The 15,325-nt window shown below is 42.1% G+C and overlaps 1 protein-coding gene across 1 annotated transcript; it reads right to left on the bottom strand.

The window, feature by feature from the left end:
- Positions 1-3,871: 3,871 nt before the first annotated feature.
- On the bottom strand, positions 3,872-8,977 carry LOC145991722 (uncharacterized). Its single transcript, XM_083127778.1, has one exon. The coding sequence runs from the start codon at positions 8,975-8,977 to the stop codon at positions 3,872-3,874; it is 5,106 nt and encodes a 1,701-aa protein (XP_082983904.1).
- Between the last annotated feature and the right edge of the window lie 6,348 nt (positions 8,978-15,325).

Genomic DNA, 15,325 nt, shown 5'->3' with positions numbered 1-15,325 from the left:
CGCAGATAGCGAAATGGGGAAAACAAAAAAACAAACGGAAAATAAAAACGATGGCCACGGACACAGATAGACGTGTGTATTATACGAAAGCAGTTACTGTTCGCGCAGACGGGTATATGTACGAGCAAGTACGAAAACATGCCACATGAGGTCGGCCGAGTGTTGCAAAATGATAAGAACGGAGCCAGGTAACGTCTTTCCCGTGACACCAGAGGCAGCGAAGGAACACGTCTCAGCACGCACCAACGGCAGACAGTTGTTAACAGTGATTTGCCCAGGAAAGGTGGCGAGGAAGTCGTGCGGACAAGTGTAGTAGAATGGGCCGTGGAAAAGCGTTGTCAGAACGTGAAAAAGGCCAGATATTGGCTTATAAAGAAGAGGGAGTGGCTGCGAATGTGACCGCACGTCGGCTTGGGCGGAGTGCGTGTGTGGTGAACAATTATCTGCGATTAAGGGAACAACATGGTATAAAGAAAGCGCCGGGAAGGCCGCGAAAATTAACGCCGCGGCAGGAACGTTCTGTTGTGAGGAAGTTGGCAGCTGGGAACACATCACTTGGACAGTTGTCTCTCGATCCGAATATGCGTGTACATAAATCCACGCTCTGCAGGACCGTCAAACGGTGCAATCGTCTTATCTATCGCAAATCCAAGGTACAGCCGCGACTCACTGCGCAACATAAAGATCGGCGAGTCGACTGGGCCAGGACTTACGTGACGTGGAAGGAGGAATGGCGGCGTGTCATCTTCGGCGACGAGAAAAAAATCAATTTAGACGGTCCAGATGGCTGGCGGTATTATTGGCACGATCTACGCAAAGAGGAACGGATCTTCTCCAAGCGACAGCAAGGAGGGCAGTCTCTAATGGTGTGGGGTGGCTTCGGATATCATGGCACCACCAACCTAGCATTTCCTACGGGTCGTCCGAATGCACCAGCATACCAAACCATGCTGGAGGACAACCTATTGCCTTTTGCTGCACACATAGCTGACACCCCATGGGTGTTCAAACAATACAACGCCACAATACACACGGCTGAATCCACTGTAATGTGGTTCCTGGAGAAGAACGTCTTTGCAATGGCTTGGCCTGCTAATTCTCCAGACGTTAATCCTATGGAGAACCTTTGGGGTATTCTTTGCCGAGCTGTATACGCCAATGGTACCCAGTATGACAACATCCACGATCTACGACATGCTATTGTTGCTGCATGGAACGATCTCGATGTTACTCTGTTGCGAACACTCGTGGATAACATGTGTGATAGAGTTTTCCGTATTGTGCAACGACAAGGTTCCTTTATTGGCTAATAAGTGATAGTGTTCGTATCATTTTGCAACGGTCGGAGTGGCCTGTTTTGTCTTTTTTTCTAAACTGTACATATTGCCCTTGTTGTCACATGCCTGTTACTTTTCAGAACGATTTGTGTGCTCTTTCTGTAATAATATAACCATTGATTATATGTTCGTACTCTTATTTTCGTTACTTTGTACACTTTCCCACAGCGTTCTTATCATTTTGCAACGCACCTTAATTGCATTAATCAGTTCATTAGTCACCCGAAAATAACGTAACAAGAGACATTGTGAAATGCAAATTGCGTTGTACAATTTGTGCAAGTTATTGAAACTTGGGAGAGGCATGTTGTGCACGAGAAAACTGAGAAATAATATGCACTGACCTCAAACTGTATACGCTAGACTTTTCAGCCTGAATAAAGCGAATACCTAAACACTAGAGAAATGGTTCTCAACCTTCGTGAAACCATGTCACGGTATTTTTTTTTAAGTCAATGCCCTTAGCCGAAGAATTTTCCTCGTAAATATTTACAGTATTTAAGATTTTATGCATGAATTAACATGTACGCGTACCTTTGAAATTAAATATTGATAAATAAATTCTAGCATAATCATAAGAGTAATAATAGTTTGATTACGTGTGTAGGATTGTTGACAAATATAAAAATATGGAATTAAGTGATCCCGGGTTCGATAACCGGGGAGGCACCGGGCAGATCGAGTTCTGATTAGTCTATTTGTGCATAAAATGGACTTAAAAAACGAAAACTCACAACTCAAATATGATATTGGGATTATGATAGTTGTCAACCAGTTTCAGCAGAACATTTCAGTGCTCAGTATAGTTGATACGAGGGCACGGTATCGGGTCGCGACCCGGCGGTTGAAAAACAATGCACTAGAGTACTTTACCATGTTGACTAATATATTTTGGACTAAAGTGCCTCATAAGCTGACTTTTTCTAATAAAAGCAGTCAGGTAAATGGCCAAAACACTGCCTCTTTTCACGATGTTGAAGGCAAATTACAGCCGATAGATAACTGCATCAAAAAACTTGATAAAGCGAAATGAACGATGTGTTTAAATCTTAAAACATTGTTAAAACATTGTACATGTCGATACTTTATTATAGGGTCAATCCATATGAAATCATACCAGCTAGTTGCTTGACCATTTTTAAAAAAAGTTTATTTTTTGAGTGGTGTGAGCCTCATATATTGACAGTTCAGAACCACTCTTATTTTATTTTTACTATCACCGATTTGAAGATGGCGGGCATTTTTTTATCATGGCGCGCGTCATTTTCTCCATTCGTAAGCATCAGCGGCAACTTTTTTTTCTCAGCTCTGGTAAGTCCTACGACAATGAGACAAAATCTGTGATGTTAAGCACATTATAGGCTACAATTATATTTTTGTGTAATTTTCTAAATATTATTCCTTCATAATAAATTTTAAGGTGAAAATTGTGTATTTTAATCGCTCAAAATGACATTTTCGGACATTTTTTTGGGGGGAAGGCAGTTTGTTTGATACTTGGATTTTTTTGTGCAAGTACCTGTGTACCAATAGAGTACGTCAAAATTATTTGAAGCTTGAGACTTTAATATTTTTTTTCTACAGGGTCATAAACACACCCACAGCTGAAAAATCTCAGCTATGTGAGAGAATGGAGTGAAAGGCCAGGAACTAGAACTGATGGAGGTCATCGGATTCGTGTTCAGCTGAGGTTTTCTTTAAGAGCATGATAAACTCAAGATCGCGCAGTACTGATGTCTAACACATTCATACCCATAATATTCCCTCAGTCTCAGATGAATATAAATTTGTAGCAAATTTTCTGCGTTTAGAAACTCGATCACTGCACGCTACTTCAGGCGCTTCACCAACATTGCATGGTTACATGCTGCCATTTTCCTTGCAATAGTTCAGCACCCCCTGGCGATAGAAGTTTGAAACCTACAATGGAGAAGCTGGAAAGTCTTATAAGTGCAATGTATGGTTGTTGAGTGTCAGTTTCCAGAAAGCCCCGCACTACATTGGCTAACTGGCTGAACTCCACCCTGGCCCGAATTATCCTAAATGCGTCGGTTCCCGCACGGAGTCTGGTTAAGTAACAGACGCACAAAGACGATATATACATACATTTAATGTCTATAATACACATATACGAAGGACTATACAATAACTAAACAATATACACGAAGGACTGTCTATTCGGCTGTAGAATGTCTCTACAGCGCACTTGTAACCGCGCGCGTGTGACACGGTTCTTCTCACGACGACTCTCTGATGACGACTGTTCTTTTCTTGTGGCAACGCCCAAGCTAAGCGCCTGGCTCAACTCTCGGGACGTTCCCGAATTTACTTGTGGGTGTAAGTTCCCGTAATCAAGAATGCGGGAGGTTCCGCAGTTTCTTTACTCCCACGCACTTCACATGAATAACTCACACATATACACAAAAATGGAAAACAAGATTAAAAACACTAATTATATACATTGTTCACCGAACACACTCCCCCCCGTTGAAATATTAATTTCAACCACAATCAATAATTTCAATGCAGTACACTTATGTCTCCTTAGAATAGGGGAGAGGAGCAAGTTTCACAATTGGACGTCTGTATTGTCCATCAGCTGTTCGCACTGTCACTGATCGTACTAACTTGTCTAGTCCTGGATGAACTTTCACTACTCTTCCTAGCTTCCATTGCTGTGGAGGGGTAGATTCTTTCAACAACACCAGATCTCCTATCTGTAGATTTTCCTTCTTCTCCATCCACTTGGGCCGCTGCTGGAGTCTGGACAAGTACTCTGTTGCCCACCGTTTCCAAAAATGTTGCGTCATTTTTTGGATCAAATGCCACTTAGACAAACAATTCGACGTGGATGTTGTAAAGTCTGCTTGTGGTACAGCCAGTAACGAATCACCGGTTAAGAAGTGTCCTGGCGTGAGTGCCGTTAGGTCATTTGGATCACTACTTAACTCCGTTAATGGCCTCGAGTTAAGACACGCCTCTATTTGTGTCAATAACGTGATGAATTGCTCATAAGTGAGTAATGTTGAGCCCATAACTCTTTTCAAGTGATATTTCACTGCCTTCACTGAAATTTCCCATACACCACCCCAGTGCGCTGCTCCGGGTGGATTGAAATTCCATTGTATGCCTTGAGAGGCCGTAACATCTGACACCGATTGGACGTATTCTTTTTGTCGCATGAATTGAAGTAGCTTTTTCAATTCTCTGTTTGCCCCTACGAAGTTCGTTCCGCAATCGCTGAAGATCTGGTTAGGTTTACCACGTCTGGCCACAAACCTACGTAATGCAGCAATGAATGTAGGCGTTGATGCATCATTTACCGCTTCCAAGTGAATTGCTTTGGTTGCAAGACACACGAAAAGAGCGACGTATCCTTTGGTGATTTTTGAAGACCTGAGTTGGCAACTCTTTATTGAAAATGGGCCGCAGTAATCTACACCTGTATTTGCAAATACTCGGCCTGGATTGACGCGAGGGGATGGCAAACTACCCATGAGTTGAGTTGCTGTCAACTGTTTTTCCTTAAAGCATTCTTTGCACTTAAACACAATTTTTCGAATTAAGTCCCTCCCTCGTATAATCCAAAAACGTTGCTGTAGGACAGCGAGAAGCAATTGTGGTCCCGCATGCAAATGTTTCAAATGTTCATGTTTCACGATGAGCTCTGTAAGTTTATGTTCACGAGGTAACAGAATGGGATGTTTCTTGTCAATTGTCATTTGTGCATTGTGTAAACGTCCACCTACTCTCAGAATTCCCTCCTGGTCCAGGAAAGGAGTCAAATTGAGTAATGGGTTGTTCGAAGGCAAAGGATTCCCTTTTTTCAAATGCTTCATTTCTGCAGGGAATGCTGTAATTTGTGCTTGTTTCACTAACACAAGCAACGTGTGATTAAGTTCGCGTGCTGAGAGGGGTCCAAACTGACGTTCATTAACACTTCGCTTGGTGTTATGCATAAATCTGAAACACCAAGCCACTACTCGTTGGAGCTTTGATAAGTTTGAATACTTGTTTACTAATAACTCCTCCACCTCGACCGAAGACTGTAATACGAGAAGACCCTTTTTTCTCTCTCTCTCAACCTCAGCTGTTGCTGCTGCGTTGACCGTGCGTGTAGGATTGAAGGACTGATTACGTAACCACTGTGGACCGAAGAACCAAATATCACGTTCGAGCAGGGTTGAGGGAGAAATTCCTCTTGTCGCCAAATCAGCTGGATTCTCTTCACTGCACACGTGGAACCAATTCTCTGCAGGGAGAACGTCGTGTATTTTAGCAACTCTGTTGGCAATAAATGTACGCCAATTAGAAGGAGAAGAGTTTATCCAATACAACACTATTGTAGAGTCAGTAAAGGCACGCATCTCTGTAATGTTCAAATGAAGAGCTTCCTTTATTGTCTGCAGCAAACGTATGAGTAACACTGCAGCACAGAGTTCAAGTCTCGGGAGAGTCACTTTCTTCAGAGGCGCGACTCTTGTTTTGCTTGCTACAAGATGCACTTCAACACTGCCGTCGCTGTATGTAGAACGTAAATAGGCAGTGGCCGCATAGGCCCGCTCGGAATTGTCACAAAAGCCTATCAGTTCGCACGTTAGGGGTTTTGAAGACACGATGCGCCTAGGCACCTTAATATCCTGCAACTTATGCATCTCCGCCCGAAAACTTTGCCATGCAATTTCTAGTTTTGGTGGAAGTACATCGTCCCAGTCAAGTTTAACTTGCCAAAGTGTTTGCATGAAGATCTTTGCTTTGACAGTTACTGGAGATATCCACCCTAGGGGGTCAAATATTTTCGCGATGTCTGATAACAGAATGCGCTTGGTCAATTGCTCATGAATTGCGGGTTGCGTCACTGACACTGCGAATTCGTCACTCGCTGGATGCCATTCGATCCCGAGTGCCTTTATGTGTTCATTTATGCTCACATCCAATGCAAAGTTCGTTTCTCGCAAATGTACAGGGATTTCATTCAGTACTTCTGAATTGTTCGAGCACCATTTCCGCAATTCGAAACCACCTCTTTGTAGAAGTTCACTTATTTGTTTTTGTAACGCGATAGCTTGCGTTACTGTATCACTGCCAGTCACTAGATTGTCTACAAAGAAGTCTCTCAATGTAATCGCCGCTGCTTCAGGGAAGTCTGCCTCTTCGTCGCGGGCCAGCTGTTGTAAACACCTGGTGGCTAAGAAAGGAGCACTAGCCGTACCAAACGTCAGTCTCTCTAATCTGAAGTCTCGTATCTCTTCTTTCGGTGACTTTCTCCACACAATGCGATGATATTCTGCATCGTCTGGGTGTATTTTCACCTGTCGAAACATTTTGACAACGTCCGAAGTAAGGGCAATTTGATACGTACGAAAACGTAGCAACAAAGGCATTATGTCGTCTTGTATCTTGGGTCCTACAAGCAACTTATCGTTGAGGGAAACTCCTGTCGTCGTCTTCGCACTGGCGTCGTACACGATCCGTAAGGCCGTTGTAGAACTGTCCTTTTTGATGACACTATGGTGTGGGAGGTAGCAACTGCTTTCTTGGGACACAGGTAATTCGGAATTCGGAATGACGCTCATGTGACCCAAGTCTAGGTATTCCTGCATACACTCAGCATACTTTTGTTGACGTTGTGGATTCTTGACGAGTTGTCTCTCCACTTGTTTGAGACGCTGCACCGCTAGGGGACGTGAAGCTCCCAGAACACCGCTTTGTTCTCGGAAGGGCAATCTCACAACATAACGACCGTCGATGTCACGTTCGTGTGTGTTTCGAAAATGTTGTTCACAAAAGTTTTCTTCTTCGTTGTACAGTTTTACCGATGGCACAGTCTCTATTTCCCAGAAGCGCTGTAGGGTAGCGTCCAGATCACTACATGACGCATGATGCGATGACACTGCGCGTTTATTGCGCGGAACGTTAATTCTGCCCATAAGAATCCACCCAAGTGAAGTACTTATGGCCGTTGGTGTACCTACTGGACCTGCGACTTTCTCAGGTCTTAAAAGTAAGGGAACAATATCCGCACCAAATAAAATGTCTATTTTCCCTGGTTTGTTGAAGGACGGGTCGGCAAGATCGAGGTTATGTAGGTGAGTCCACTGTTGATCAAAAGTGAATTGCTGCTTGGGCAAATTATTTGTAATCTTCTTCACAACGATGGCTTTGGTGGTGTACGTTTCGTTGCCCGCTTTTGACCTAAACTGTAGGTCCACCATGGAACGAGAAGTACCGATACCGGTTGCCGAAATACCGGATATGGCAACACTGATGTGTTTCTTTCGAAGGCCTAATTGCTGACTACAGTCTTCCGTGACAAATGTACACTCGGAGCCCGTATCCAAGAGTGCACGAAAATGCCGAACGTTGTTGTGTCTATCCCTCACGCCCACGGTGGCTGTAGACAAGAGAACTTCCTGCAACGGAATGGCTTTCTTCTTGTTGGCGATGTGGGACGTTACTTGCTGTGTAGAACTGGGTTTTTCACGAGAGAAGTGAAGGGATGTGTGGTGCTTTCTAAAGCACACCATACACGTGCGCGAAGTACACTTTCTGACGTTACAATTCGATTGCAAACAGTTGTAGCACAGATTGTTGCTTTTCACAAAATAGTACCGTTCTTGCACCGACATTTGTTGATACTTCTGACAAGTATGCAGCCTGTGGTGTCCGCGGCATTTAGGACACACAGTTTCAGCACCTGTGTGATACGAATTCACATTCTTCTTTACTTGACGATCAGTGGCCCTGGGAGGGGGTTTGCTGGACATTGGGAGGCTGGAGGTCACCGTAGACACTGCAAGAGCTCTGGCACGCACATCCAGGAACGTAGTCAGGTCCTCGAACTTGGGCACTTCTGCATTCTTCAGGGAAAGTTCCCACTGTTGCCTAGATTCTGCATCCAACTTGTCGGTGGTGTGAAAGACTAATATTGCATCCCAAGCCTCTACAGGGATGTCCAAAACCTTCAGCACACGCACACACTCAGAAGTGACGTCAATGAGCTTGCGTAACCCTGTGGCCGAGCGTGATGGCACACAAGGTTGATTAACCAAGCGTTTAATCGTGCTGTTCACAATCTCTCTCTTGTTTTGGTACCGCGAAACTAGCAAATTCCACGCCTCCTCGTAGTTTGCATCCGTTATTGCGATGGACTGGATTAATAATGACGGTTCACCCTTTAATGCCGAATTCAAGTACTGCAACTTCTGAGCGCCACTGAGGTGTTTGTTGTCATGAACCGATGCCACGAATAAGTCCCGAAATGACAACCATTGATGTATGTCACCACTGAATTCTGGTAATGTCAGTTTTGGTAACCGAACGTCACTTTTCGCATCACTGTTCACCGCGACCGCGACAACGGGAGAAACGGCTTCCTTCTGTTTTTGGTACAGGGAGCCCAACAAGAACTCTAATCGGTCTTGCACCGCACTCAGTTCATCGTAGTACTCAGAGAACAATGTTTCTCCGCACTGTTTAGCGAGATTCACAAGTAATGCACTACAGTCTGCACTTAGTTGAAGGACCTTGTCTATGTAGACTTGAAGTGTCGCACCTTCCAGCGTTGGCGAAGCTGACTTGTTTTCAATCCGAGTAACTTCCCGCTTGAGGACTGTCTTTGCCGCCTGTAACTGCTCCATGTTGACTCGTCGTACAAGAGACGCTAAACGCATATGGCGGACCGAGGGTGTGGCACGTTGACTCTTCTTCTGGCTCGTTGATTTCCCGACGACGAACTACCGGAATACGGAACGAAAACTACAATTGCGACGCATCCGGCCCGGAGGACCATTTGTTGAGTGTCAGTTTCCAGAAAGCCCCGCACTACATTGGCTAACTGGCTGAACTCCACCCTGGCCCGAATTATCCTAAATGCGTCGGTTCCCGCACGGAGTCTGGTTAAGTAACAGACGCACAAAGACGATATATACATACATTTAATGTCTATAATACACATATACGAAGGACTATACAATAACTAAACAATATACACGAAGGACTGTCTATTCGGCTGTAGAATGTCTCTACAGCGCACTTGTAACCGCGCGCGTGTGACACGGTTCTTCTCACGACGACTCTCTGATGACGACTGTTCTTTTCTTGTGGCAACGCCCAAGCTAAGCGCCTGGCTCAACTCTCGGGACGTTCCCGAATTTACTTGTGGGTGTAAGTTCCCGTAATCAAGAATGCGGGAGGTTCCGCAGTTTCTTTACTCCCACGCACTTCACATGAATAACTCACACATATACACAAAAATGGAAAACAAGATTAAAAACACTAATTATATACATTGTTCACCGAACAATGGTTGCTCAAAATCCAAAATGCGTTTACAAGGTAACAAAGAAAATAAAAACATAGGAAGCGTTACTTTTCAGCACGCCCTCGTATATATACTTTATTGCAGAGCCATTTCAGGATTGTAATGTTGTTCATTGACATTCCAAATTACAGTTTGCAGAATTTCAACACAAAATGTTAATAAGAAATGAAATTAGGCATGCCATATTTAATACAAAATGTTGAATTTTTCACGAGTTTTGTATCTCCTAAACCAATTAAATCTCAAACTCAAAATTTTTACTGAAGTTACTTATCTTGAAGTACTGTATTGTGTACAAATTTCAGATTTTTAAACAACTGCCCACCAGAGATATTTAACCCTGAACTTGGATTTTTTTAACAAAAAGTACATGTTTATGACCCTGTAGAAAAAAAATATTAAAGTCTCAAGCTTCAAATAATTTTGACGTACTCTATTGGTACACAGGTACTTGCACAAAAAAATCCAAGTATCAAACAAACTGCCTTCCCCCCAAAAAAAATGTCCGAAAATGTCATTTTGAGCGATTAAAATACACAATTTTCACCTTAAAATTTATTATGAAGGAATAATATTTAGAAAATTACACAGAAATATAATTGTAGCCTATAATGTGCTTAACATCACAGATTTTGTCTCATTGTCGTAGGACTTACCAGAGCTGAGAAAAAAAAGTTGCCGCTGATGCTTACGAATGGAGAAAATGACGCGCGCCATGATAAAAAAATGCCCGCCATCTTCAAATCGGTGATAGTAAAAATAAAATAAGAGTGGTTCTGAACTGTCAATATATGAGGCTCACACCACTCAAAAAATAAACTTTTTTTAAAAATGGTCAAGCAACCAGCTGGTATGATTTCATATGGATTGACCCTATATCAACAAATTAGAGGTTCAAACATAATGCCGGTTGTGCTCTCTTCTAGAGTCTAAATACAGCTCGTTGGAATGAAGCATTCGCTGCGCATGCGCGAACAACAAACTGAAGCAACACGATGCACGGTATTGAGAAAACAGCACAGTCCGAGAGGCACGTAAGCGACACGCGACACGTGCATCTTGCCGTGTCATCTTGTCGGTTCGAAAGGTTGCATTGATTACCGAGTGTTGGCTTCCAAGCGACACGTGTTTCGTGTTGCATGTCGCGTGTTGCGTGTCGCCTGTTTCTTCGGTGTGAATTCTCCCTTAAACTTCCGTAGATACTGCAATTCTTGGGGTCTAGGTATTCTAGGTTTATATTTTTCATTCCCTTGGTATTCCTTTTCTAGTATATCTAAGAATCTTTCGTTATTGCATAGAGGAGTTAAGGAGTAGAGGATTACCCCACATTTAAACCTCGCTGCGCTTTGAAATTGCATTTCCATCGGTGGCCAGTAGATGGCGCGGCCGTCTTCTTTTGCTGTTTCCAGCACAAATTGGGGGGAGAGCTCTTTCGGTGACAGTCACGTGGGTTTCAAACGTCCTTATTGGTCAGATCTCTTGTATCCCATCAAGGCTGTTACCAATGGCAAGGGCTTCCTTTTTCGCTGGTTCCCTTCCAAGCACCGCTGTTAGGGGTGGGGTGAAGAGATGGGATGGGTGATGCGTTTCCGCCACCGCAAAGTTCTTCGGAATCTTTTACTCGAAAGTAAGGTTGCCTTTCCTATGCAATTAACAGATTCTTTGAGTGTTTATTTGAAGGCGAAATTGGGAATGTAAAATGTAGGCATTTTCAACTGGCGCCTGAATTTTCAAATTCAGTTCTCAAAAAACTTTTTTTAAAAAATATTTCAACTTCGCTTGTGGAAATTTTCATTACCACTTTTGAAATAACGAGTACAGTGTGTGGGCCTCCCCGATGGCTCAGTGGTAGCGTCGTCGCCTTGTAATCAAGGGGTTCCGGGTTCGATACTCGGTGGAGCTACAAGTGGTTCGGATCCCACTTTAAACTGTAGGTCTAGTCCCGATTGGCCCGAGCAAAAAGAAAAAAATAATAGCTCATAACTGAAGTACAAACGGGGGGCGGCGAATTCCATGCACCCGCGCAACAATCATTTCTTGACTGCAACAATCTTTACTCGGCCTTGCCGCACAAGAAATGAAAATGAACTGAATAGCGTGAAATTCAAATAATTTTTGTTTCACTTTGCTCGAAATAAAATCGTTTCTTTAAGATAGGGTGACCATTCGTCTCGTTTTGACCGGGAGAGTCCCGTTTCATAGGCGTGTCCCAGTTGTCCCGTCGATATTATACAAGAAACACTATTTGTCCCGTTTTTTAAAAGTCTAGGAATTAGCTTGAAAACCAAGTCTAAATTTGAGAGATTCTTAAAAAGAATGACTTTCTGTGTCTTGGCGGAAATTCAAATGTCAAATCCCGCGTTTTGTGTTAGATATTAATATGTGATGCAACTTTTTCGGGGAGCTTTATTAACGGTTAGTAAAGAATAAAGTTGTTCTCAAGAAGATTGGTCCTTCTGCAAAATACTTCTGGCATAGTAGTCATACCGAGATTATAAAAATTAATAGCTCTTGACAACGAGAGATCATATTTTACATAGATATTGTTCATGATGTATCATTTATGTGATCCATACTATAATAAATAATAAAAAAGGTAAAGTGCTCCCCTGTGCTTTGCACCACGCCATGAAGGCGTATCTCGGCCGAAGCTTGGAGTGATATGATCAGCACCACGCCCCTGGCCGCATTTACCTCCCAGAGTTTCCTCCAGGTATCCACTTTATACAACACTGGGCGAGCGCCGGAGCCGCATAAACAGGTGGAAAAAGTCCCGGTTCTCTCAGCCGGGGATCGAACCCGGGCCTCTCGCATGGTAGTCAGACGCCATACCGACTTTTTTATATATAAAATAAAGAAATTCCCCTATTCGGTGGTATCCCCCGTCATTCACACACATTTTCTCAACATTCGTACATATCAGTTTTTCTCTATATTCTCGGTTTTCTAAATTTACGGACAACACAAACATCCAAGTCCTAGCCGGGATTCGAACCCGGGACCACTATGCTAACCACTCCTCCACGGAGGCCGACCACCGACTGAGCTACAGCGGTTACTATAAATAATAATAATAATACGTTAATGACAATAATTTTATAGCTAATTAGGCCTAACCAATTTTTCAGGAGGGAGTAAAGTGACCTTTGGGTCAAAATATTATGGTCACCCTACTTTAAGAGCAACATCAAATCGTACTTGACCATGATTTTATGTTTAAATTTTTGCAGCTTTTAAAAATTAAGATATACTATTGATGAAATCCTACGAGCAATATTTGTATTTTCCTCAACCACTACAAATTTTTAATTCACCATGCTCCAAAAAACTTGTAAAATTATTGCTTTTTTATTTTGTTATTATTTTTTTTTTTTTGAAGAGTGACAATTGTCAATTCAACCTGTATGTGGAGTGAGTTGACGATATGTTCGGGGTCAGTTGACAATACTTGTAATTCTACCTTTGAAATGGTTTGGCATATTTTATTTCAAACAATATACTGCCTTAAAATTACAGATTACAAAAATGTGATTTAATGAACAGCATAATATGTAACATAAATGTTCCAAACCAAGGTGCGGAATCCCGGGGGGACGGGGGAATTCCTCCCACCAACGATCTTGTCTTGAAATTCCCCCCTCCCCCCACAAAAATTCTTCCAAGGGGGGAAGAGTTTTTGTTTTAACAACAAATATAAACAATTAGTTTGAGATTCGAATATACATGACTGGAATAATATCGAGAACATACAAAAAGAACGGACAACAAAGAGCCTCACCTCTAAGGACACTAAACCCAGCAATCCCCAGAACACAGGAATTGGACCGACTTGTTACTTCTTCTCCATTTCTCATCGTCTTTCGTTAGCAACCACGAAGTACATAGATATATTAATAAAACACGTAATAGCATTTATATGTGAATTTTATACATGAAACTATATCATCTTAATATATCTTATTTTTTATCCCTCCTCCCTTATGCACATCATTGTTCATCTATTTGCAATTATACATTTTGAATGAAAGACAGTCGATATAATATATTGTATATATTATAAAATAATTTGAGACATTTAATTACATTATATATATAAATATGGGTCGGGTCATTCATTCCATGTCAAATCAGGCAGGAGTTGACCCTCATAGTCACGATGTTGATGATATTTCGGACACAGCTTTGCTTTGCTCCAAAACCTGTGAAAGGATTTTGCTGAAATATGATTATTACAAATTATATGAGGGTTGTTCAAAATGTCAGTTTTGAGCATCATGCTCTTTTCAATTAAGTATATCTCGGGAACGAACGAAGATACAGAAGCGTTCTTGAGCTCGTTGTAAAGGGGAAAAACGGTTGCATGTTATGAGATAATAAAATGTTGAAACTTTGTAAAATTTGAACACACTGTTCAAATGTTCAAATTTCAAGTTTGAACAGCTCAAAACATCCCCTCATCGATTTTTCTCATTTTTGAATATTTTTAACTACCATCCTTCCTCTTCATACTAATAAAGTTTTATGAAGGTTTTTTTTTTATATAAGAGAGAAAAATGAATTTGAAATTTGTCCTGCATCAGCAATGAACTGAGCTATAATGAGACTTTTCATTTGTGTCGCGCTAGAGGATATACATACGTACTGTTCAGGGACAGATGATATTCCTCTTGATAATAGCCTTTATTTTGTGCTGTAATTGCTAATTTATACGTTACTGTTTTCATATTTTTAGCCGCGTTCATGGGGACGAGATGTGGGAGTGTTGTGAAAACTTCTGTGTTAGCCAAAAAAAAAAAATTAAGTTGAAAACGACGAACGTTGGGAATGATTCCGTAAAAGATGGATTTTGGTCAGTTGTTAGACCTCTACTAGAAGAAAAAAATCTCAAAAGTTCACGTCCTTCTCCCCTGTGCTTCCCCTCAAGCATCGGATTCACAGACTCTTAGTTACTGGCTTATATCTAAGCAGTTATTTTTCTATTAAACTTTTGATCCTCATTAGATAGACTGAAGAAAAGGTAATGTTTCGTTGTTCAATAATGCGTAACGATCTGTAGGATTTTATGTTTTGGTAATGAACGATACCCCTATAAGATTGGATCACATATAAAGACGAATTCAAAGGAATTATTTTCCGGAGAGGGGCATCGTAACGATCTGTAGAATCTTTTAAATGTAACGTACAACGAACTCTAAAATCCCAGACATTTAGCCATCACTTTCCAAATCAGGAAATTGCTAGAACCATCTAAGGAATGTCTTGTTAGACATTGCCGAGCTTCCTTGATCGCCGTCGTTGCAAACAGGTGTAAACGATCGCAATCAAGTAAGAGTCTACAGATAACTGAGTCGGCATTACTGAGTAAATTCGATTGGAATAAATGTCTGGAAGGAGAGGGGTCAGTGGTCAGTTCTAAGTCAGTCAATCGAGGAGCGAGTACGAGGATTACGAAGAGAGATAAGAGGACGCCTTGGGAAGACCGTGTCGAGACGAGTCGCAAGTCAGACTCTTTGTATAGTCTCGAGCGTAACCTCTCATCGCATATCTTCAGTAGTGCAGAGACAAGTATACCCTTTCCAATAAGCCATGTTGATCCAGTCTTTGGGGGTTTAAAACTCAAGTGGTGTGTCTTGCCACACGTAGGGTTACCAGACGTCCGGTTTTT

This window comes from Lepisma saccharinum, chromosome 8 (assembly GCF_977018435.1).
Source record: "Lepisma saccharinum chromosome 8, izLepSacc3.1, whole genome shotgun sequence".
Taxonomy (NCBI): Eukaryota; Metazoa; Arthropoda; class Insecta; order Zygentoma; family Lepismatidae; genus Lepisma; species Lepisma saccharinum.
This window is presented reverse-complemented; position numbering and strand designations above follow the sequence as displayed.

Excerpts from the sequence above, each read along its gene's own strand:
- LOC145991722 (XM_083127778.1), bottom strand. The coding sequence starts at position 8,977 with ATGGAGCAGTTACAGGCGGCAAAGACAGTCCTCAAGCGGGAAGTTACT.